At 37.5% G+C, this 25,763-nt stretch overlaps 2 protein-coding genes across 4 annotated transcripts; both read left to right on the top strand.

Moving 5' to 3' along the window:
- Positions 1–569: 569 nt before the first annotated feature.
- On the top strand, positions 570–11,341 carry chaf1b (chromatin assembly factor 1, subunit B). Of its 3 annotated transcripts, none has more exons than XM_055215273.2 (14): positions 570–870; positions 1,404–1,536; positions 1,643–1,775; positions 5,125–5,245; positions 5,342–5,445; positions 5,569–5,665; positions 5,768–5,852; positions 8,015–8,108; positions 8,237–8,306; positions 8,414–8,505; positions 8,587–8,746; positions 9,640–10,179; positions 10,342–10,418; positions 10,566–11,341. In XM_055215273.2, exons 2-14 carry the CDS (start codon positions 1,411–1,413, stop codon positions 10,694–10,696), a joined length of 1,830 nt encoding a protein of 609 aa, XP_055071248.2. In that variant the 5' UTR covers positions 570–870; positions 1,404–1,410; the 3' UTR covers positions 10,697–11,341. The 3 variants fall into 3 exon arrangements, with proteins under 3 accessions (XP_055071248.2, XP_055071249.2, XP_073711329.1); XM_055215274.2 differs by lacking the exon at positions 570–870 and adding an exon at positions 910–1,107; XM_073855228.1 differs by lacking the exon at positions 570–870 and adding an exon at positions 1,248–1,269.
- A 2,335-nt stretch (positions 11,342–13,676) lies between these two features.
- On the top strand, positions 13,677–25,737 carry LOC129451808 (uncharacterized). The gene is made up of 7 exons (XM_073855225.1): positions 13,677–15,114; positions 17,044–17,096; positions 17,189–17,423; positions 18,755–20,967; positions 21,594–21,803; positions 23,895–23,997; positions 24,852–25,737. The coding sequence occupies exons 1-6, from the start codon at positions 14,784–14,786 to the stop codon at positions 23,994–23,996; spliced, it is 3,144 nt and encodes a 1,047-aa protein (XP_073711326.1). The 5' UTR covers positions 13,677–14,783; the 3' UTR covers position 23,997; positions 24,852–25,737.
- Positions 25,738–25,763: the final 26 nt, after the last annotated feature.

Raw genomic sequence — 25,763 nt, 5'->3', positions numbered from 1 at the left:
TGTGTTGGTCTCTAATGGTATGTATTGGTTCTAATGGAATATTGCCCAAAACACACTAGTGGTTTTAATGGTAAAAGCTAATGGTTCCTATTGGTATTTTAATGGAAACCATTAGCATTTTCTGTAATAGTTTTATTGGGGGTTTTTTTCAGCAGGGTTATGTATTTTACGATATGTCAGTGCAAGTTGTTTTCAGTTTGGACAGCTCTTACACTTATTTTAGTCTAGGACCAGTCTAATTCTGGTCAGGGAAACCACCCCAACGTGTATTAAACCACAAACAGTCAAAAGCTTGCTTTCATAGGTTACTGTCTAAGGCAGTGGTTCTCAATCCTCATGGGGACCCCCTGCTCTGCACATTTTGTATGTCTCTCTAACCTGACACACTTTGCTTAGTTCATGGAGCTCTCATCTAATGAGCTGATGATTAGAGTCAGGTGCCTTAGATAAGGAATACATACAAAATGTGCAGAGCAGGTCCCCAGGAACAGGATTGAGAACCACTAGTCTAAGGGGCAGTTTCCCGGACAGGGATTAGACTAGTAATGTTATTAGTAAGGAATGTTTGTTTAAACTAGTTATATTTCCTAATTAAACTAAGGCCTAGTCCTGCCTTAAAATAATCCCTGTCCGGAAAACCGCCCCTGAATGTTTAACTAGTAATATGAGTAATGCAAGTAATATTTATTTAATAAAAATGTTTCACAACTCAATGTTGAATTATTTGAATGAAATCTGGCAACCCCTTGATACCGGAAGTGCTCGTTGTCAGCCAGCAGCGCCAGCGCGGGAAAAGGGTCTGTTTGGATGAGAGCGCGAAGTGACCTGTGCCGAGCAATTCTTACAAGATATACAGCTTAAGTTGACCAGGTAACTTCTTAAACTTAACACAAATGTTTTTAAACTGCACTTCAGTTTGTCATTGTGTTCCGTTTCTTGTATCGTTACGTTAACTTTTCTGGGACTGTTGTTTTAGTCATCAGGTCTAATCTAACTGCAATGTTCGTTTATAGTGCAGATTAGTCGTGTGCTCCACACTGATGCGGCTTTGTTTAACTGTTCAATATAGAGTTTATTAAAGGTTTCCTACAGTTTGTCTTTATGCATGTAAGTTGTGTACCTTACGTTTAAGATGTGTGTAATGTTAGTACTGTTAGCTGTATGCAAACGTAGCATTTTCATATCCCCGGTCGCTTACCGAACCTGCGGGATAGTAGCATGACGTCTGGTGTAACGTTGGTGTTAAGAGTTTTTTAAGCTTTTCCGTTTGTAAGGTTCCCTCTGTCAAACAATCATTTTATATCACATCTTTCCCTCTTCAATTCTTCCCCTTCAATCTCAATTGCTGTTCTCCTATCCTATCTTCACTGACCATCATAATTTGCATAATTTTACCTCAACAGTGTCAGGATGAAGGTGGTGACTTGTGAGATTGCCTGGCATAATAAGGAGCCAGTATACAGTATGGACTTTCAGCAGAATGGTGGGGGAAGGATTCAGCGCCTGGCTACAGCTGGAGTGGACACCACAGTGCGGGTGAGAACCTCTGCCATGATTTAATATATTTCTGTATGTCCTAACATAACACTGATGTCATATTACATACTGTTAAAGTTCTTACATGACAGCCTCTCTCTTCCAGATGTGGCGTGTTGATAAAGGTCCTGATGGGAAGGCAGTGGTTGAGTTTTTGTCTAACCTGGCACGACACACTAAAGCAGTGAATGTGGTGCGTTTCTCACCTGCTGCTGAGCTTTTGGCTTCTGGAGGGGATGGTAAGTTCAGTCCCAATCAGATCATGACAAATATCATTGGCACAGACTAGGCTTTTGAATGATTGTGAAATGCTTATTTTGAATAACAGATACATAAAAAGTAGGGCTGTCAATAGATTAAAATATTTAATCGCAGTTAATCGCATGATTTCATGAGTTAACTCGCGATTAATCGCAAATTAATCGCACATTTTTATCTGTTCTAAATTTACCTAAATGTAACACTTTTTAAGTTTGTAATGCTCAAATCAGCATGGATTTGGTTAATATCTATAATATATGCAAATGTATGTCTACAACAGCCTGTTTACATTTTCAACAGAACCATCAGCCATAGTTTATAAATGTTTTTGCCTTTAGAAGACCTTGTTCTTTCTCCATTTCTGTTTGCTGCTGCATCATTTGTGACCTGTGCTGGCAAATTGAGTTGGGATGAGCAAATTTTCAAAAATGTGTCATTTATATTTTAACATTCTCTATTAAAAAACTTCAAAACAATTGGAACAATTGTTGGAATCTGACAAAGCATGACAGAACTTTACCTGTTAATGCAGAGCAAAAACAATATCAATATTCATATATGTTTTTCTTTTATTTAGTTTAAATTTGACATTGAGACAGACCACTTTAAGACTGTAGGATAATGCAAGGGTTTAATATAAATGACACAACAGATACTTTTCCTTAACAGTTAACCAAACATTCACTTCAGATATAACAGATTATAGGTCATACCTGCGTGAATTCTTGTCAAAACAGATATTTTTAAACCTGTAATTTTGTGTTACTGTACATATCTATATATATCAGGGTCACGCACTCGCGCATTTGTGTGCATGCGCTTCAGACGTCTGCGTCAGACATCGCTTTTGAGCCTTGTCACTCTTAATAACTCTTTTAACATCAATCAGATCCCGAACTTTATCTCTCTTAATAATTATTTTAACATCAAGAAAGTCCTGCGGTCTATTTTCTATAATTTCTGAATGCTTTTTAAAACGAAACTAAAAAGTGAAAGAAGACGCATCTTTGCTTTATATGGATTTGGGACGGTACACTTCTCAGGAAACGTGCAGATAAAGAAAACTGCACGTGCAGAAAACGTGCATTTTAGATGTTTAAATACCATTTAGAGCATTGGATTCGCTAGACGAGAGCTTAATGTTTATTTTTATAAAAAGCTCCGACTCATCTAGACAGCGCCAGTCACTCGCTGCGTCTTAATTCATCCAGCTGTGGGTCAAACAGAAATTGCGTGTTGCGTTAATCGCGCGTTAATAAAATTAGTGCCGTTAAAATGAATTTGCGTTAACGCGTTATTAACGCGTTTATTTTGACAGCCCTAATAAAAAGATTTGCAATGCATTTGGCAAGCAGCAATAGACATTGCTCTTGGTTGGTAATGGTCCTGTACGCACAGCTGCCAACTATTGCGAGACAAATAAGCAACTTGCAGCTTCAAAAACAAGCCCAATATTATAATATTATTTAGTTTCAGCATTATAATTTTTATTATTTATTACCAATAAGTGAGCCTGAGACATATTAAACTGAATCACTGTCCTTTAATTGAAAAGGATAAACAAGTTATTTAGCAAAATCTAGGGCTGTCACAATGATTAAATAATTGTCACATCGCGATTGTTTGACATCATCGCAATGATTTCAGATCACCGCAATGATTGCACATCTCTCTAAAAAAACACAAGGGGAGCTGCAGCGCCTGTATAAACTAGACCGTTTCAGATGCCGCTCCTTAACTGACAGTGTAACGCTATACATTGCAGAGCTATTCAAAAACAGGATTTAAAGAAATGCTGCAAAACTTTGATAAGCAGTATGAAATGCCAGGTAAAACATACATTTTCAAATTTAGGAAAGTGAAGCCACTACAGACCAGTGGTCCAGTACTAATATAACCTTAGTAGGATTGGCTACTATTTAAGGTCAGACACTTTATTGTGTTTATTTCTAATGAAGAATTTTCAGTTTAAGATATTTTCATTAAATAATTACTTTTAATTGTGTTATGTGTATTAATATTTACTGCCAGGTTAACCTTGTTTTAAATAATCACAACTGTCTGTGAAAATGTTTCATGAACAAAAAAAAGTATGAGAATTGAATTTTTAAAGCAATAAAACAGACAATTAATCGTCATAATAGTCAAAGCCCTAAAACAGACAATTAATCATCATAACGTCACAATATATTAGACGATTAACTGTCAGCCAAATTTTATAATCGTGACAGCCCTAGCAAAATCTTTTAACTATCCATATATCTCCGATCACCTGTGAGGCTGTGATAGGATTGGAGGATAAGACAAGAGCATTAATGGGAGCTGTAACATATTTAACTTGATAAAAAAACATTTGAATCATGTAACGTTATCTACTTTTAGTATTGGTATAACACTACTTGTTTTATACATTATATATGCATTCATACATCACAAAAAGTTGTAAAAATTACATATTTACCTTAAAAAAGAAGTCCATACATTACACTATCCATCATCTCCTCAGTTGTCTCCTATTCTCTATTATAACAGGCTAATGTTAGTTTAAATGACAGTTTCGCGGAGTTTGCTCTTGGGAGCGCGCTGCCTGCCTGTGAACGTGACTTTCTCCAATGAGGGGAAGAAGGGGGCAGATTTGGTGGGATGTTTTTACGAATTACGCCACAGCCACTTAAATTAGCTGTGAGCAGACAATGTCAATCAATCAAAAACAGATTTTCCTAACAAGCAACCTTATTTTTTAAATAAGCCCTTTACCAATTAAATTTTTTTTAATGGTTTGACTAGTTGCTAAACTGATCTCTTGAACAAATGCCTCATCGTAAATAACAAATCTTATGGTTTCCTATGTAATCTATTTGTTGTTGTTGTTTTTTTGCTTGTTATATAAATAAACTACGTTTAAAGAACTTTGTTGTTATTTATTCTTAGCGGAGTTTACCGGAAGTTACGTGCGGTCCACGACAGCCGCATGTTTATGTTGTTACTGCTGAAACCGTCCATACCTTGCAAGCTAGTTGTTTCAAAAAATTGTCTTGACGTTATTGTGAACCTTGAGATGGAGACCACTGGAGACTCATATCAGCATTAAAAAAACAATACTGTGTTAACATAAGATTTAAAAAATATTAAGGAAGTAATGTTGAATAGAATAACTAGGTAGAATCAAAATAAAATTTAATGATAAAAAAATGCATGGATATATACAAACAATTTGTAAGGCTAGTAAGTAAATTATATGTAACTGAAGTAATGATAAATTTAAATAGTGTAATGTAATAGAATAATTAAATAACACACATTTGTGTGTTTTTATCGACTTCAAAGATGCTGCTATCCTTCTTTGGAAGCTGAATGACAATAAGGAACCTGAACAAGCTCCAACTTTCCAGGAAGATGAAGATGCTCAACTCAATAAAGAGAGTTGGAGTGTGGTGAAGACTTTAAGGTCAGATTTAAGCTTCCTTTGTTTTACCACTGTCTTTTTTAAAATAAGCTATTTTTCCTCAGAATGTTCATGCTTATATTGTCATGCATTTTTAAGGGGACACATTGAGGACGTGTATGATATCTCATGGACCAGCGATGGAAATTTTATGGTTTCTGGCTCTGTGGATAACACTGCCATCATGTGGGACATCAACAAAGGTCTGAAACCCAAGGCCTGAGCAAAAAACTGCATACATATTTTGTTTTTGGTGCCTAATGACCTTAAGCCGCGACTGACCTTTCACATTATAATTGCTAAATACAGTGCTGGTGTGCTTGCAGGTCAGAAGATGTGCATCTTTAATGATCATAAGAGTTATGTGCAAGGAGTGACATGGGACCCACTTGGACAGTACATTAGCACCCTAAGCTGTGACAGGTGAGATACGAGGTCTGAAATGGCTTCGTTTTAATTGGTACCCAGACGTTTACATGGCTTTGCATATGCATACAAAGCATGTAAATTATCTGTGTGTTTTAGGGTGATGCGTGTGTACAGTGCTCACACCAGGAAAAAAGCTTACTGTGTGAGTAAACTGACATCGACAGCTGCTGCGGATGGAGAGGTTAGTGTTATGTATTTACTGAAAGTTAAAAACAATATATATTTAAACTGCAAAATCAATATATTGACCAGGCTAGTCTTTGTACATTTTTTTTAGCTATTGGTATTGGTAGGGGTGTGCGATGTGACAATATTTGATCATGAATGATTAAAATGTCTCCACGATCCACTTTTTTCAAAAAAAAAACTTTGAATCGTGATTTATGCCTACATCAAGGCTGTCCAGCAACATTACAGCACAGGGCTCAACATAAAGGACTGCCCGGTGGCCCGGGGCAAGCGTGACAGACGTTCGGGCCAGTAAAAAGTACTGTCACTTGCCCGATCGGGCCAGCGCTTCACCCTCAGTCACTAAAATATATTTTCATCAATGTATGTTATTTAACATATTGGAAGCTGACATTTACTTGGGTAAAACACGCGAAAGAAACGATGCAATATTTTACACAATTTGCTGTCAATTTAGTTTACAGGTAAAACAGACAAGTTGGGAGCCTTTTTTCATTGGAACATGTCTGTTGTTTATGTATACAATTATATTTGACTTTTGAATGATTATTATTTTTAAATGTGACACTGAAATTTTTTTATTGGGGCCAGTGAAAATTTTGGCAGGGCAAGTGAAAACCTGAACCACTGACCTGACCGGGCCAGTGTAAAAAAATATTTGCATTGAGCCCTGCAGTACATACAAAATTTAGGATAAGAAAAAAGAAAATTAGCCGATCACCATTGCAAACAAAGTTCAGAACGAACATCAAGAAAACAAAGAACATTATGGTGATGAAAATGCTCATCAGCTTTTTTTTCTTGGAAGAAGTGAAAAAAAGAAGAGAAAATGATAGTGTGTGTGCAATTGCTGTCTATTTAGGGCCCGAGCACACCGGGGTGTGAGGACCCTATTGTTCTTCAAGGAGTTATTATTATTATTTCTTTGTGTAATTGTTTGTAGTGAAGTGTCCTGTTTCAATATTTTCTCGTGCATGCGCTGTTGTACGCATACTGTCTGTGCACTTTGGGTGCATATATTTGTTACATTGTAGGACTGCATTTTTAAATGTGGGCATTAGTTTGGTTGTATTAACTCACATAACACAGGCTGTTGCTGCATTTCTGATGTTAATCTGGAGTACCTATAGAGTAGTATTACAACCTTTATATCTCCAATGAGTCTTTAGTTTAATCAGATTTATAAAAGAAAGATTAGCTTTACCGAATCTTTCCGATAACGTATGAAAAATGAAGAAGGTGGAGTTACTACCATGGGAGGAGCGAGTACGAGTCATGCAACACTATACAACACTGTTTAACTTACAGTATGATTCACTACATGTTTGTGTCATTTATATAATATGCACACGCCTATTTTCAACATAAGACAGAAGTCTGTCCTATTGCATGTAACTCATGACCCGGTTCGGACTTTTCAATGAAATCCAGCGCATCAAACACACGCAAAACTCCGCTGCTACCCCGTATAATAAACTATATCCATTGTTTTCATAAGGCTGGCTTTCTTCTCCTTACATCCAAAAACACACTTCTTCTTTCGTGTCATTGTTGAGTTTTGAAATTAAACAAAGTTTTGTCGCGTGATGTTTGCAAGTTCTAGAATCTCCCGCTGATTGACGGGTAGGTGGGGTTTTCCGGGGAAAGTGCCCATAAAAAAGTGACGGTATGGAAACCCCTGAACATCAGCTGGACCCGTATTCGAAAAAAACTTTCTGAAACTTGTACGAACTCTGTCGAAGTGCATTCGGCACAGAAATACTCTGTAACCCAACTGCTTTTTTGACACTTTGCCTACGTTTAGCATGAGGAAACAACTCTATAACTGTGTTAATTTGTCAGAATGCATGAAATATCATTGAACCACTCCTTTAAGGCTCAGTAATGGCAAAATAGTCTTTAAAAAACCAACATGGGGGGATTGCGATAAAATCGTGATTTCACCTAAACCATTATTTTTCCCATATCGCCCACCCCTAGGTATTGGTAGATAAAGTTTTTTTTTTTATTGAGAAAATGTGTTAATTTATTTCCAACTATGTTATTTGTTTGATTTTTCATGAATCAGTTATATTATGTAGCAAATGTTTACTTTTTGGTGTTCTATTTTAACTGTAGAATCTGACTTTAAAGGTTCATAAAACTTTTACACAGGTAAAGAACTACAGAATGTTCCATGATGACAGCATGAGATCATTCTTCAGACGTCTCACCTTCACACCAGACGGGTCATTTCTTCTTGCACCAGGTAAACACCTTTTGTGTTTTATATACATATGCTTTTTAAGACCTGTTAACCCTTAAAAATGTTATTTGACATGTATGTTTATCTAGACTAGGATTACAGTGTCTTTATTCTGTTTCTTTATTTTTAAGCTGGGTGTGTTGAAGTTGGAGAGAATGTCACAAACACCACATATGTATTTTCCAGAAAAAGCTTCAAAAGGTTTTTAATTTTTTTTTACTTATTTGTTTAGGCACTGTATTGAGGCACTAAATCGTTAGGATTTGTAACATTTTTAGTGTCTGAAAGTTTGTATTTGTGTGTGTTAGACCCATAGCTCATCTGCCCTGTCCATCTAAAGCAACTCTGGCTGTGCGGTGCTGCCCGGTTTTCTTTGAGCTCAGGACCAAGAGAGCTGAAGGTAGAATGAATATCTTTCTTAAACCTATGTTTCACTGATTTCACATGAGATTGAAAGCTTGATCTCCTCTGTGTCTTGCAGATGGTTCACTGAAGCCAGTGTCAAACGCATTTAATTTACCATATCGGCTGGTGTTTGCGGTAGCGTCAGAAGACTCAATCTACTTTTATGACACACAACAGACGGTGCCGTTTGGATATGTTTCCAATATCCACTACCACACACTCAGTGATCTCAGCTGGTAAGACAAATATGCACACATAAAAAGATAATTAGGGGTTGTACGACCTGTACGGACTAGTCGTTTAATCATAAGACATAATTTGTTTCACATGCATATGTTTGTAATTTACAAAAAATGGAAAATGTCAAACAGGAATATTGATATTCATAAAACATGTTATAAGATCAAACTCTACACTCTCAGAATTAAAGGTACAAGAAAGAAAAAAAGGCTGTCACTGGGGCAGTACTTTTTTAAGAAAGAAGGCAGGATTTTTGCACTCCTATAAGAACATAAGATCCTATAGGATCATTACCTTATCACACTGTGCGATATGGATCATTTAAACTCAGGTACGACAAGCATGTAGACTGTACGATGATGACACGGAAGCTTCGGCAGCTGCATCACAAGTTAGCGCAACGTAACCAGCATGCGCTCGTGGTAAACGAATAGCAGCAAACACACGGTGCGGTGATCATGCTGAATTTCAGAAAACTATCGTAGGCTATCTTTGGCACAAGACCGGGAAAACGGCCGTCTTACTGTACGGCATAGAACCACTGATGAAGAGCTACGATCACAGAAATTGCAACAAAATGTTACATATTAGGACCTTTTTAAAAGGTACTGTTCCACCAACCACTTCTGTACCTTATTTTTTGAAAGAAAATTTTATTCAAACCAACATTAAATGAACTTCTGACACTGTCATTTGGAGGCTGACAGAAAAATATAGGCGACTGGAGTCTGTGGACCAATTAGAAATACCAATGATCACTATTGAGGCTCCTTAACATTAGTTAAAAGTTGGTTTAGGTCGTTGGTTACCTTCCTAAATGACTGAGAAAAAGTCCTTAGAAAAAAAATGGGTTGCCAATAAGCAAATCCACCTTTGTCTTGTTTTGCAGGTCTCGAGATGGCTCCTTCTTGGCAGTGTCCTCCACTGATGGCTACTGTTCCTTCGTGTCATTTGAGGAGGGGGAAATTGGCACCCCACTGAAGGAGCGGCCTCCACTGGAAATGGTGACCCCTTCCTCCGCCAATGAGAAGAAAGGCAAGAGACTTTCAGCCAATGGCAGGACCTCTTCTCCTGTGCCTCGCTCAACCAACACACCTGCCGCACAGGAAAAGAAGAAAGAGGCACCTGCGGTTCCTGCCGCCTCCAAAACCCCCAGTGTATCTGGTCCAGAAGAAAAACGCACACCCCAAGGGACCAGAATTAAATCTCAGCCCAGACGGATTACACTCAACACCCTGGAAGGATGGGGCAAACCCAGCACTCCCAAATCACCAGCATCTACCCCTAATACAGCCCCTAGCACCCCCAAATCTGCCCCCTCCACACCTGCCTCCGGCAAAGGACCACTTACACCCCATACTGCGCCTAGTACTCCTCTTGGGCCCCTTAACTCTAAAAGCACCACCACTCCAAAGGGACCCACTCCTAGGTAGGGAAATAAGATTTTAAAATTTAGACCTGCTGTGTATATGTGCTTGCAGTTTGTAAAAGTGTATTATTGCTTATTTTATCATAATTTTGGGTGAACTGTTCCTCTGTATGCCTATAATATGTACAAACATATAAAGATGTATTAATGGTTCTCTTACAGACGAATTTCACTGACACCAGTTGTACCCAAGTCTCAGATTTTTGCCACCCCGTCTTCTACTGAGAAAGCAAAGCATGGTTAGTAAAGCTTCCTTTTTTCTTTTATATTGCATTTAGTTTTGTGTCGTTTTATAACCACAAGAAGCATGTAAGTTCATGGTGCTGTAAGCTTCTAGGTCTTCCAGGTTATTCATACCTGTGTATAAATATGTATTTTTATTGCAGAAAGACCATCCCCACCCAGTGACCCGGCATGCAAACCTCCAGAATTTAAAAGGTCCAAAACTGATGGTCCTGTTGACACTGCACAGACCAGTGGGAGTGCAGAACAAAGTGCCAAACCCCAGCAACCTTAGACACTAAACACAGTTCATTGTGCCTTATTAGCATTGAGATGAAGTACTTCTATTATACCAGTAACTCAATCCTGTGAGGCACGTGTTTAAATGGACATATGGAGTCAGACATGGACATGCAAATCATCACTTAGTGATTAAAATGTTTTCCTAATTTGTATGAGTATGTGTTATTTGAAGAAAAAATTATAATTTTCAACTTGTTTTCTTATAGTTCAGTTTAAAATGTATTTTGTCTTATGGAACTCTTATGGACTTGTCTTATTATCAAGTCTTATGGACTTGAATGCTTTATTGGTGTGCCGTCATTTTAAATAAGTCATAAAACGTTGTCAAAACTTAACGTTTTTGAAAACTTTACTTGCTTTGTTTGGTAAAGCTGCATTTGGTCATAAAAATTATCTTTAGTCATTGAAAAATGACTAAATGACTTCATTTATAAAATATAATAAATGAAAAATGTATATGTATTATATCATGGGGGCATGCATAATACATGTGTGAGACCTTTTCTTTAGATTTGCTACCACAAAAATAGAAACTGTAAATATAACAAAACTTTTTGTATACAATAATACTGTTCAATTTGTTAACATTAGTTAGCTGCATTAGTTAATGCTTGCAATAAACAATACCTGTACAGCATTTATGTATTCGTTAATTTCACAAATATTCAAACATTTACAAATCAACTTTTTTAATCAAAATGTGTTTCTGTTAACAATAGTGAACAGTTGTATAACTGTTAACAAAGATTAATAAATGCAAATATATACAGCTCAATATAATTGATGTTAATAAATGAAACTTTTTTGTAAATTGTTGCAAAAGTATTCTAAAATCAGCTTTTACCTCAGTAGTTTCACAATGATGAGAAATTAATGTTTCTTACTGTTATTCATTAAAACTTAAAGAGTGATAGTTAAGGCATATTTAGTGTAAGCACATTAACTCTAAATATTTTTATTGTGGTGTAAGCTAAATGATGTCTGCAACAAATAACTAACAATAGCTGGAACATGGGTACTCGTGTACTTTCTTCAAGAACATTTGTGTTGAGATCTTTGACCACAGCCAGGCTAATAGCTGAACCATATCATGTGATCAGTTGAGTCATTCTGCACCCTATCAACAACAACAGAGGTGTGTACATGTAATGTAGGCATGACATAGGAAATTTATAAGCTTAAGTCAAGTGCTCTGTAATGTGTTCCAGTGCATCTGTTATACAGTGATCTTTTTCTGTTGGAATTTTGACACATTTAATCTTTACAGACCTAGCAGGTCACAGCAATTTTGACTGGATGTAGTCCTCTATAGTCCTCTCAGGTATTTATTTAATTTAATCAAAGGAATTAATTTGGTTGTATAATGCTTTATAGTATGTATATTTTATAAAGCAGCTTTACAATGCATACTAAACCCCAGTGAGTCAAAAATGACAATGACCAGGGAAAACAAGTCAAATGCATGAATATGTTTTTTGCAAAAAGATCTGGGCCAGTCGTGCTAGGTTTCATTATTTTTCACCTATTTTTCATCCCAGCACTGTCTAAATTTGTACTGCATAATCTTCAAAAGCAAAATTTAAAGTAAGATAAAAGGATATTTTTTTTTTTAGACTTTTCAGAAAATTAATTCTTAGGACCACATTCATTTATGTTTTGCAGTTTAATGTGACACTTTCATGGTTGGTGCATTGTTGTAGATGAGAATAAAATAATGTCACATCCTAAAGCTGGTGATGTTTTAACATAAACCAGCAATATTCTAATCACAACTAGACTAATGACAGGTTGTTCTTTAATGACATAGCAAAACTTTATGAAAATTGATACTTGCTTCTCTTTTTAATATTCCAAATACTGTCTATGAAGGTTTTTATATAAAACATTTTACAGAATTTCACTGACAATATACTTCACTTATTAACAATGACCATTTTGCTGCATGTGAACATTTAGTATAAAAAGGAAGTTTGCACCTGATACTGGGAAATAAATTCAATATGACACGTTTGTGTAAGAGAAGCATCAATGTATAAGTGCATGGATATACGCCTCTGTAGTTGTATTTGGTGTCACATAACTTACTAATATCTATGCAAGTGACACTGATGAAACTATGTAGAGCACTCTGAAGTCAAACTATACTAAATTAGACATTTCACTCTGAAGCTATAGGGTACATAGGCCCTAATTATCAGTTTATTGAAATGCCTTTTTGGCTTTGGAGGAAACCATGTAAAATAATGCATGTTTGCAGGGATCAGCATATATGAAATTTTTAAACCCATTTATGTAGTAGTAGCGTGTGTGTGTGTGTGTGCCCCCTTCAAGTCACAAATAACCCCATATAATTAGACAAACTTTGCTAAAAAAAAAATATGAATCTGTAAAAAATCTAAAAAATTATATTTTTGTGAGAACATACTATACAGACGTATTGCTCTCAACACAACAGTTTATTTTCTTACTAATAATAATATTTCAAATGGCGGGAGTGTCTTAAATAAAGTGTCTTTGTTCTCTTCATCATAATCCCAGTTTGATGCATATTTGTGTGTATGCTATGTACACCGAGTTAGATATAAATATAATAATTGTATCTTTATTTTCACTGTACAATTGGTTAAAATATAAAGAATAGCAACATCCATAAATGTGTTGCACAATGCATGCATAAATGATAAACATATCAGAAATTATATCGGCACACAAAAGATTCAGAGAAATACGAGAATGCGTTATGTCATATTTGTAAATGAGGAGGTTAAATCTAAAAATCTGTCGAAACGTAACAACGTTTTTCGGCGTATTGTCCTTTTTATTTTGATAAACTTGACACTAAGTAAGGTACAGCTGACGTCAACAACCTATCTTCATGTAGGGAAAAAGTAGGGAAAACAGCCTTTGAGTGACAACCGAAAGGACCAATGGCAGCGTTCACAATCGCTAATCTTTAAAGAGTTGACCAATAGGCGTCACGTAAGGAGGGGGAGAGGCAATTGGGCGTCGAAGCGAAGTTAGGTTGACGAATGGCAACCAACAGAGGGCTACGAGTTAAAAATTGGATTATTTGATCATCTGACTGATTTTAACGTTACGCGAACGGACACGGGGCAAAATAAGGACAAGTCGTGGATGATATTGTCGATTCCAGAGGCCGTTACGCATTTGGATGTGTTTCAGGAAGACCCTCTCGTTTCACGCATAGGTCGCGCGACAGATTAGCTGCGGCGTGCTGAAACCGAGTTCAAGAAATCACAAGTTGCACGCGCGAGAGGAAGACCCTCGCGAGCGATTGTTACTGTTACCCGCGGAAATATTTGGATGAGTTCAGTGGATCTGATATTGTGACGTAGTTGGCGTTTCGGCATCAGTGACACATGGTTGCCTCAAATGTTGTTATATTTGAAGAAAGAGGCCCTTAAAGTACCTGGATAAATAATAATTTTATATTTATGGGCGGCAGCCCCTGCATTTTTGACAGTGAGGGTCTCATGCCGTTTGTCACGGGACGATTGTATCTTGTGTAACTGCATACTTCAGTTTCACAGGACAACCAGTCACTACTATGAAGAAACTTTAAAATACGATCTGTTCCCGCATAAATTGTTCCTTTTTCTAATTTATTTGAGTAACTATGGTCGGGATAGATTTTGATTGTGTAAATTGTTCCTCTTTGTTGATCTCAAAGTCATATGGATTAGCAGTCTTTCACGTTTGATAAGATGTGATGGCGCATCATAAAGCACCAAAGATGATGGACTTGTAAAATGCTGCTAATGCTTAATATTAACAACTTGAAATTCGGATATCTTAAGTGAGACCGTTTTATTTATTGTTGATTGTCATTAATTTAATATTAATTTGATTTGCTACTTCAATATGAAATTTGAGAATTTGCTATGTGTCACTCCATCAGTTTGATTTTAACATATGATAAAAAAGACTTTATAGACTTAAAAGCATCTCTGATTTCAATGTCTTTGAATGAGCCTAGCTAAACAGTGGTCATATTTAGAGAGGAGAAAAAAATCACAAACGAGGTGCACTGAAAGTTTAAGTGTCATCCCGGTAAAAATATGGCCAGTCAGTGCACTCATAACGCGCATTCTGATGACACCTTTCGTTCTACTAAACTCACAGCTCACGAGCAGCAGGAACGCGCGGGCTGTGTAAACGGCGGCAGCGCGCCCGTCGAGTCGTCGGCTTTTTTTGAGGTCATCGGCGGCTGTCTTTATCGCAAAAAGTTGGAAAGGGGATTCGTCCAGTACCGCGAGGTGCTAGCGGAAGACAAGCGACTCCAGTCCATAGACATCTTTCATAAGAAGAGACAGGATAAGTCGCACCACACCCTGGAGGACACGTACAGACTGGTGGCCGAGCAATATTGGTGGGAAGGAATGTATTTTCTTTATTACAATCTATTTTATTAACATTTTTATACAATCACGATACCATTGCTCATTAAAATGGTAGTAAAAACTGAACATGGTCGTGTTTTGGTTAAAAGTTTGTCCTGCTATGCTGGCATCTTCTTATCAGTCTCAAAATCTTGATAAAAATGTATGGCATTTGTTATCCGGTATGTACACTCAGAAAGTGACACAAAGGATGAAACCACAATGGTATAAAAAAATCTTTTGGCTCTTCTGAGTCCAAATTTTGTCAAAATGTTGGGTTTACACAGCTGACAGAAAACAGGAGGCAACGTTTAATGTGGCTCTGATACGGCTTTTTTACACAGGAGCGAGGCTGTATCAGTGCCGCATTTGTGATTGTAGTTAATCATATTTATATAATAAAGGTTTTAAAAAGTTAACATATCATGTAACATTAGACTTATAAAGACAAGACTGCATACAGTAACTACATGAAACGTGTTTTCTGTAAAGGAACCTCAACTTTGAATCTAATCCAATGAAACGAAACCAAAGATTGTGTGTTTTATAATAATTGTTAAATGCTGGCATAAAGATAACCAAAGATGTCATACTTAAACATTTGTACACTTGTAATATTCTCTGTGTGCTATACTCTATATACATTAACCTCAAAATCTTTGTTTCTTAGCTCTTTGTATTGGCTATGGTTTAGCATAATGAAAGTGCTCAAAAACATTACAGTTTTGCATGCAGTCTTTAATAGTAGACAGGGGTGGTGTAGCTTTATGGTTAAAGGTCCAGGCTGTTAACTGAAAGATTGTAGGCTAAGATGGGGTCATCCATGAGCTATCATCAATACGCAGGACATTTAATCTTAGATTGGATAACTGAGGCTCTTATAAGTAAAGCCAATAAAGCTTTAAAGGCACAATGCTTAAGCAAGAGGTGGAAACACTGGCCAAAATCATCCTTGCATTCATTTGGCAATCAGATTATTGGTTGAACTTATATTTATATCCAAAAAGAAACTACCCCACTGATTACATGCCATATTTCATGGCATACATTTTAGCAATTGATGTCAGTTGTTGCTGGCAGTAATGATTCCTGAATAGAGAGGCTACATAATGTATGGTGCATTTATTACATTAACAGTCACCTGAACATAAGAGGTACAGGTTAAGGAATAGAGGTCAAGTCAGAAGTCACTTCATGACTGTTGTCACCTAACAGTCATGGATGTTTGACCTGGTAACATTTTAGTTAGCAGCCACATCCTAGAACTAAGCTAAACAGTCCACAGACCTCTGAGAGCTGATTGAAGGAGAGCGCATATCTTTATTTCTTTAAAATAACATTAAAAATGCTTTACGTTTTTATTGCATGTACAGTATGTTTTGATGGGAGTATTACAATGGGAGTCTGCTTCATGTTTGCATTGAATTGCAACATAAGCAATTTCTCAATAACAGCTCGTTGGGTTAAACTGCTGAGTGTTTTACCCATACCACAAAATGCTTGTTTGTATATTCCCTTACATAATGTATGAATAAAGCATCTTAATGATAATAATGTTTCCATTTTTACCCTAAAATGGAATTAATAGTAACAAATGTAAACATGGATATCATTTTGAAAATGAATGTGTCTGATTTTGTTCATTGACAGCAGGTTTCTTAGCAGTGTTTGTTTATAAAACAAAGTTAAAATTGATTTGTGGTTTACAGATGCTACAGTGCATTTGAATTGTATTTTCACTTGAAAATAACACATAAACGTTTGAATACTTCAACACTGACTTGCAGTCATCTTTTTGAATCTTATTAAAGCCCAGGTTTGCTATACATTTAGTAACATAGTATTGTAAAGAAGTGGTCACTGGTTTTTGCTCTGTCAAATAAACAAAAGTCTTATGATTTTGATAAGCTGTGCCGTTTCTTTTTAGGAATGTATTTTCAGGTTAGAGACTTCGTCCTCAGTTGTGAAGAATGTCGGTCAGAGAGATCAGAGGTAAGATATTCAGTCATAAATATCAGTTTGTATTTGTCTTTGAATCTTTTATTGAATCTCACTCAACTTTTTTTCTTGTTTACATCTCAGAGTGTTCAGATGTAGGACTTGTCTCCAGGATGGTGAAATCACATAGTCATGAAATTTTAAATAAGTTGAATAGCCAACGGGAAGCTGGGCTCTTTTGTGACATCACACTGAAGACCGGTGGTGGCCATTCTTTTGTCGCTCACAAGGCCGTTCTTGCAGCAGTAAGCGAGTACTTCCAAGAGTTATTTACTGAAATGGACTCAGCCACTGACCCCAAGTCGGATGTAGACCTCACAGGTATGAGTGCAATAAATTGTCAAGACAAATCAAATTCAGTTGTTGCCCACACTTAAATTAATTTAAAAAGCTTTTCTAAATGCTGCTTTTTGGTGGTTTACTCTTGTCTTGTTGCAGGGGTCCAACAATCATGTAAAACTTGACTGATTTAATATCAGTTTATGAATTATTTTAAATCATGGGAAATAATAAAATCATAAGTTTTTACATATACAGCCGCAGAAAAATTATTATTTTTGTTTCATTCTTACAACTACCAACAACATTTCTGCCAGATTCTTGATAAAAATATTGTTTTTATTTACTGAAAATTGAAATAGAGAAAACATGGTCAAAAACAAAACTAAAAAGATGCTTTGCTTCTGGTCTTCAATACTGCAGAGAAAACAAGTTCAAATTCAATTCTCAACAACAAAATACTAATGTTTTACATGTATTTTGGGGAAAATTCATTTTTTTTAAACCAGATTTTTAGCCACATCTTTTATGGGTCTTTTAAATAAGCATTTTGTTGTAATTCAACAGACACTTGAGTGAAATGGTCAAAATACATCTAGAAATTATGATTAAAGTCAAAACTGAAGTGGTCTCTTAATTTTTTCTTTGGCTGTATCTTGCTCTTAATTTTTGTGTTGGAAGATATTTGCACAATAACATCTATCAATGTATTTTTCTAAAAAATAGTACAGTAATCTATATGCAAGGATGTAAACAACAAAACTTAAATCTTGAAATTTGAAGTTAGAGGTTTATTTAAAAGTGTAGAATTCAGATACAAACGCTGCTAAACGCCACCAATATATTTATCAAATACTTAAAATCCGCTTAATTTCAGCCTCAGGCCATTTAGAAATACAGATTTTTTTTGCACAGAATCCGTTAAAACGGCACAATGTTTTTCAGCGAAGTCCTCTAGGTGCACAGAAGAAGAATTTGATGAATGGCTTTGCAAGTTTTTTTATTCATTTTACCCAGTTAAAGGAGGTTTACAGAATTTCCTAAATATTAGGATATTTGACCCTTTTACCTTTATTTAGGAAGGACAGTGAAGAGTGACTGGAGACTTTTATAAGTGGAGCTTTTTGCATGAGGGTTTTGCAGCAGTTCAATTACTGATTAATAACTTTTTCATTGGCATTGAAGTGAAATTAAACTAAACATAAGAGCAGTCAGACGCAGTTGCATCTATGCTCTTAAAGTACAGCGAGGACAGTGTGTTCCAGCGGCATAGCTCTTTAGCTACCTTCCTCATTCTATGATATTACCCTTGTTTCTTGTATTTTATCTTGCAAGTCATTAATCATTTATATAATTTTTGATTTGTATTATAGGTTTCAGCGAGGAAAGTTTGCTTGCTTTACTAGAGTTTTCTTACACCTCCACGTTAAATCTGAATCTGGACAGTTTAACAGAGGTTAGTGCCATGGCCCGTCATCTGCGCATGTGGCCTGCCCTTGAGGCCTGCTCTGCTATCAAAAAAGAACGAGAGACTTGTCAGCCATTTTCCAAAATGCATAGTACTGCTGATGATTCAAATTCAAAAAGTGGAACTTTCAGGAGAGACCAGGTTTCAACTCCAAAAGGAAAGGTGGGACTCAAGAGGAGGAGAGAAGATGAGGAACAATGTGGCTCTGGGTCTTCCTGGAACTCCGAAGTGCAATATATAGAGCACACTGTTGATAAGGCGACAGGTGAAACAGAAACCTTAAACCCTCAGTTTCAGTGCCAAGCTCCATCCAGTTTTTATACTGAGGAAAACTGCTTCCCATGCAGCCCAACTCGGCGAATGAAGCTTATGGACTTTAAGTCCCCATCTTGCAAGAAAAAGCTGTCTTCTCGTCCCACACCCTCAGTTATCTCGTCCTCTCCGTGCACCTCAACTCGTTCTTCCTCTCCATCACGACGCCTGCTTCGTTCTTCACCTGGCGCTGCCCTTGCTTTGCGCAGACTCCTGCCCAAAATTGACCTCTCTACCAAGAGAAAAAGGAAGTCCTCTTCTTACCGTACATATAAGTCCCAGTCTGAATTTTCAGTGACTCCATCCCAATCTCAGGCAACCTCTTTGACTCATATAACCTCAGTAAAGGAGGAAGATTTGGAGCAAGAGGTATGTAACACAATCCCTCAGGATGAGGTGCACAGCCCCCGTGCTCAGGAGAAATACAGACTTCTCAGTTTTCTTGGTTTGCAGAGGAAGTCTTTGTTGCCTTGTCCAGAGGAACATTCTGGTTGGGGACAGAAGAAACGGCTTAGGAAATTAAAAGTCAGTGATTATTCACTCACAGCTCGCCGTAAACCGCGTTCGCAAGATGTTGCAATGGGTCTTGGAACAAGTTTAGGGGCACTTGTAGCAGTTAGTCCATCTCTGTCCCTCTGCGACATGAGCAGAATGGATTTACTGAACAGACCAATGAAAGCAGAACCTCAAGACCCGTGGAACAGGTCCAAAAGGAAGAGACATGGTCCTGCAGGACAAGCTGTTCAGCAAAGTACAAGGACTACACGTAGCAGATCATTGTTCCAGACAGATTCCAGTGTAACTGATCGACCACTCAGACGCCACAATAAAAATCAAGATAAAACATCACCCCATTCTCAAAGGAGAGGTAGGGTACCAGCACATGATGCCTCTTCCCCTTCAAAAAGGATGCTCAGGATAAAACAGGAACCTGCTGAGAGTGCGATCCTACAACCTATTCATCGTAGAAATACTGCCTACCACCATCCGGCAACGCTAAACCCTCCTAAACGTAGGGGCCGGCCACCAGCAGATCGCACAGTAAGAGTGGCCACAACAAAGTCTCAGCACACAAAACCATACAAACTTGGGCGTCCCCCAAAACAGAAACCAAAAAGTTCGAAACAAATTGAAATTAAAACAAAAAGCAACCACGCTACAGGAATGCCACAAGCAAAGCATAGCAGAACCGAAAGAGGAACACAGGTAAAGGAGAACAGAAAATCTAAAGAACTTGCCAACAGAAAAGAGAACCCAGAGGTTCAATATGGTGTCATTAACTGGGACATTTCCAACACCAACCATCAACATCTTCACAACCATCCCCTTTACAAAACCATAAAGGAAGAACCTGCAGACCCCCTGCCCCTAACCCAACCATTTACAACTTCCGATTCCTCAGATTTGGGTAAGCGCCAAAGCAAACCACCCGTCAAACTGCTAGATCAAGGTTTCCTCTTTGGCTTCTGTCGGCAACCAAGTGGCATCAAACGGGAGGAGGATAGCGTGGACATCTATCTGACTCGGTCTGTCTCTCATGGAAGTAGTTCCCATGGGATTTCTTCACCTGGCATGGAGAGAAGAGATAGGGTGAGGTCCAGGATAATGCCAGATCGAACAGGTCTAAACGGGCCTCATTGGGCTGGACTTGGCAACAGGTCGACACCTCAGAGGGTTGCTGCTCAAGTGAAAACGGAGAAAGATGAAAGAAGTGTGTCCCTAAGGTCAAAAGTTTGCAGAGTTTCTAGACACCTCAAAGTCAGCAAAAGGAGCTGTAAGGTCAAGAAAGAACCAACAACGACAAAGGTAAAATGTCGTTGGCCTAAGTGTTGCCTACCTAATGTAAACTTGTTTAGGGTAGCAGTAATGAATGGAATTAGATTTACACATGTAAATAAAAAAGGACTTTTAAGATATATGGGGTGGTTTCCCAGACAGGAATTAGCTTAGACCCTGACTAGGCCTTAGTTTAATTAGGAAATATAACTAGTTTTAAAGGCGGAGTGCACAATGTTTGAAAGCCAATGTTGATATTTGAAATCACCTAAACGGACACGCCCCTACCCCAATAGAATCTGGACCTTCTTTTAAAAGACCCGCCCCACACATACGCAACCCGGCAAGGATGTCGGTTAGTAGACACGCTCCTTACTGCTGATTGGTTATAAGTGTGTTTTGGTAGTCGGCCCGTCTCCTTTTCCAAAGCGTTTTTCAAACATTGTGCACTCCGCCTTTAACAAACATGCATTACTAAAAACATTACTTGTGTGCATTCTGAGGCTAAACCAAGGACAATGATTTATTTTAAGATTTGTCAGTGCAAGTTGTTTTCAGTTTGGCCAGCTCTTACATTTATTTTAGTCTAGGACTAGTCTAATCCCTGTCCGGGAAACCGCCTCATAATGTCTTAAACTATTTTTCTGTTTTTGTAGAATGTAAACAAGCTACTTCCTCTGAGCAGTCGCCGTTCCATTTTACTGGAATCCATCCGACGGGCACGTCTCAAACGTCTACAGGATCCTAAAGGTCAGGCTTCAAGCGGAGCACATGCTTGCCTGCAGTGCAGAGCCTCATACAGGGATTGCGATGCCCTTATCATGCATCGTGTCAGGCACATTGAAGGCAAACAATGGCCTTGCCCGGTATGTATCGTGTCTTTTGAGCATGTTTACTGTAAAACACTGTAACAAGCTTAGCTGACATTATTAATTTAACTTGCATTAAAGCTGTGGCCTAGCATCCAACATATAGGGGCAGTTTCCCAGACAGGGTTTAGATTAATCCATGACTAGACTTTAGTCATTATCAGTGTTGAGAGATATGCCTCATAGTGAGATCGCCGATGCATGATAGTTTCAAGGAGCGGGACAATAGTTTACTAATTTGTTTGTTTATTTGTTCGTTTTCTACTTATTTATGACAAGTCACTGGATTGGTGGACAAAAAACAGAAGCTGAAGGGCAGCTGGCAAAACTGTAATGACTTTTTAAATATTATGCCATTAATCTGAGCGTGTTATTGATGCCCAGGCACCCTGAATTTTTTTGCGTGCCAGGAACCAGAAACAACTTACTGATTTTAAACCTCTGTGCAACCTATCAAGTGCAAGGAAATGCCAAAGCTGCACACATTAAAGCTGAGGTGCGAGGAAGAATCAGAGATGCGGGCATTACAAGCTCAGGTGCAAGGAAGAGTCAGTGACGTGCATGTTTAGGTGGGAGAAAAACTTTGAGCTGCACGTATTACAAGCTCAGGTGCGAGGAAGAGTTGGGGGCGCATTCATTACAAGCTTAGGTGTGAGGAAGAGTCAGAGGCGCACAAGTTTAGGTGGGAGAAAAAACTTTGAGCTGCACGCATTACAAGCTCAGGTGTGAGGAAGAGTCAGAGATGCGCACATTACAAGCTCTCTAGTGCGAAGAATAGCATGCATTATTGTCAGCACAACCCCACATATTAGGCCACTTATGTAGTTTTTACAAACATACTTACAAAAAAACAATACTGGTTTGCATCAACAAAACAATGGCACTAATGTATGTCAAGATATGTTAGTGCAAGATGTTCTTAAATTAAAGGAATATTCCATTTTCTTAAAAGAAAAATCCAGATGGTTTGCTCACCACCATGTCATCCAGGGTGTTGATGTCTTTCTTTGTTCAGTCGAGAAGAAGTTGTGTTTTTTGAGGAAAACATTGCAGGATTTTTCTCATTTTAATGGACTTTAATAGAGCCCAACGTTTGATACTTGACTCAACACTTGGCGGTTTTTTTCAACGGAGTTTCAAAGGACTGTGAACAGTCCCAGGCGAGGCATGGGGGTCTTATCTAGCGAAACGATTGTAATTTATGACAAGAAAAATAGGAAATATGCTCTTTTAGACCACAACTTTTCGTCTAGGTCCGGTCCAGCGCGACCTAACGTAAATGCATAGTGACGTAGGGAGGTCACGTGTTACAAATATAAAACGCACATTTGCGAACCATTTTAAACAATAAACTGACACAAAGACATTAATTAGTGTCATTCAACATACAACAACGTCGGAACGGTCCTCTTTCTCAACACTTGTAAACACTGGGGCGGAGTTTCGCGTTTGTCCTCTGTGACCTCTTGACGTCATGACGTATTGTGTGGGGTCATGCTGGCGTATCACGACCGGATCTTGACAAGAAGTTGTGGTTTAAAAGTGGATATTTTTTATTTTTCTTGTTAAAAATGACAATGGTTTCGCTAGATAAGACCCTTATGCCTCGTTTGGGATCGTTTATTGTCCTTTGAAACTCCGTTGAAAAAAAAACTGTTAAGTGTTGAGTTGAGTATTGGATGTTGGGCTCTATTAAAGTACATTAAAATGAGAAAAATCCTGCCATCTTTTCCTCAAAAAACATAATTTCTTCTCGACTGAGCAAAGAGGGACATTGGCATTTTGGATGACATGGTGGTGAGTGGATTATCTGGATTTTTCTTTTAAGAAAATGGAATATTCCTTTAAGGCAGCCCAAGCATGCATTTTAGTTTGAGACTAGAATAAACCCTGTCCGGGAAGCCGACCCACAATGTTGCAGCACTCATGTTTACAAAGCTTGTGATATTTTCAGGTGTCCGTCTTAATATAATTTCCTCTAGCAAAAGTAATAAAAAAGCATCTCAAAAAGCATAACACCTGTGTTTCTTTCCCACTCTGGTCTTTTATTCCTATTATTTTGTTTCTTTATATATTTTTCTCTTGCAGTTGTGCAGTAAGACTTTCTTCAGACAAAGAAATGTAAGGAATCATATAAGGACGCATAATCCCAAACTCTACAAATGTCGCCAGTGCATTGCTGCTCACTGAGGTAATATACCCACATTTATAGACCCTTTCAAAGTTAGTAAACATTGTGATGTATTTGTGTGGGCGGGGCTTAGCTGGAGGCAAAAAGAGCCCCAGAGGAAAAGTTGACATGTTTAAGCTAGCACTTTTAGGAGGGATTTATTAAACATGGATGCAGAAGAAGGTTAGGAACTGTCCGAATATGTACAGTCACTGATTCTCTTGCAATTTTCAACAGGTTTTGGATATTTCCTAGATAACATATGAATTACTTTCGGGTGGTTTGGAGAATTTTGTCAAGGCTTATTCTTATTGTCTAATGTAACCTATCGCTGGGCTAGCTATGATTAGCAATGTGAATTTTAAGAGACCATTCAAAGGATGGCACACACATCCATCACTGTATGTTTGTTTAACATTTAAGCTAAACAATAGCACGGTTGGTGTCTTTTCACCTATAAAACAGAAACTTGCTGATTTGTGCTAGATAAAAACTAGATATGAAGTGTGCACTGCAAACACAAGCATTATTTATGATTGTCTCCATCCAGTCTGTACACCGTATTGCATTCAACCACAATTGTCTTCTTGATTTCTGAGAAGGAATGTCTCCCGGGATCCGGGAAAGTTTAGTTTTGAACCAAAGTGCAGTTTCTTCTATTCTGGGAGCCAAAAACACAACAAGGTGACATTTTAAAGTCAAACTTTTAGCGCGCCGGCCATGAGTTCCTACTTATTTTTGCCTTCAGCTAGAGCGGTGAAGTCACAGTGATGTGGGCGATTAAGGGGTCTATACAGTATGCAAACAGGGCAGATATCTCAATAATATTACCATGATTAAATGATGTTTGTTTGTCAACTTGTTTTACATTTTAGGTTTAAAAGCCACAGGATAAAATGAAGAGGAGCGAAATTTGTTTCTTGTAATATTTACGCTGTAAATACCAAGAATCTGTGATATGTATGACAATGAGGGTCAATTTATTAATGTAAATAATATCATTATGTTTTAAATTGTGTCTTTCCTTCACAATAATTGTTGTTATTTAAATGACTAAGCTGAAGTCGCTTTTCAATTGATACAGATGTGTTGAAACCGAACTTGAACCCATTATGTTTTTTCTCAGGGGGGCGGAGCTTGATGGTTAAAGTGATATATGTATAATTAGAATTGTGTAGAATGGTTTAAATTTGTTACTACTAATGTACTTACTACAATTGTTATTACTATTGTTATGATTATTTTTTATAAATGGCATAATCTTGAGTGCACTTAATTGTTAGCTTTGTTTTGAAACCTAAGAAAGATGCGATGTACTGGGATGTACTTGAATGGAGTGGAGCTGGTAAACAGCCCTCAATGTGTGGCTTTATGGCAACGTTTTAGGAAAACCAGTTAGAGAAATTTGAGTCTCAGAGGAATTTTTAAATGAAGGTTAGGTAAACTGTGTTAGCGATCTTTTATCATGAAATGGTTAACTTGGAAATACACCATTTTGTGAAAACATTTGACTACAGCTTTTCAAACCAGTGACTGTGTCTTTCAGATAAGGGAATCCCAAAATGTTTAATGTGATTTTTCCTTTTCTCCTCCTTTGGATAATTCCTTGTCAGACTTTTTATGCATAGCTTTCTTTAACGTACAATGCAATGAACTTACATGAAGTTTTAAATGTTGAGGTGTGTTTTGTCTGAAAAGACTGTTTAAATTGTAAAACGACCAAATAGCCATATAAATAAATTTAGCATTTTTAAATTGTAACTGTGTTTGTACTTCTTGAAATACAC

Source organism: Misgurnus anguillicaudatus, chromosome 17 (assembly GCF_027580225.2).
Source record: "Misgurnus anguillicaudatus chromosome 17, ASM2758022v2, whole genome shotgun sequence".
NCBI classification, from domain to species: Eukaryota; Metazoa; Chordata; class Actinopteri; order Cypriniformes; family Cobitidae; genus Misgurnus; species Misgurnus anguillicaudatus.
Note: the sequence above shows the minus strand (reverse complement) of the source record. Positions and strands in the feature narration are given on the sequence as shown.

Bases quoted from the DNA above. Each gene is read 5' to 3' on its own strand.
- chaf1b (XM_055215273.2), top strand. From the start codon at position 1,411: ATGAAGGTGGTGACTTGTGAGATTGCCTGGCATAATAAGGAGCCAGTA. The intron at 1,776-5,124 runs GTAAGTTCAGTC...TCGACTTCAAAG, and splicing joins TTTGGCTTCTGGAGGGGATG to ATGCTGCTATCCTTCTTTGG. The intron at 8,506-8,586 runs GTAGAATGAATA...TGTGTCTTGCAG, and splicing joins CAGGACCAAGAGAGCTGAAG to ATGGTTCACTGAAGCCAGTG.
- LOC129451808 (XM_073855225.1), top strand. From the start codon at position 14,784: ATGGCCAGTCAGTGCACTCATAACGCGCATTCTGATGACACCTTTCGT. The intron at 17,424-18,754 runs GTATGAGTGCAA...TTTGTATTATAG, and splicing joins GTCGGATGTAGACCTCACAG to GTTTCAGCGAGGAAAGTTTG. The intron at 21,804-23,894 runs GTATGTATCGTG...TTTCTCTTGCAG, and splicing joins GCAAACAATGGCCTTGCCCG to TTGTGCAGTAAGACTTTCTT.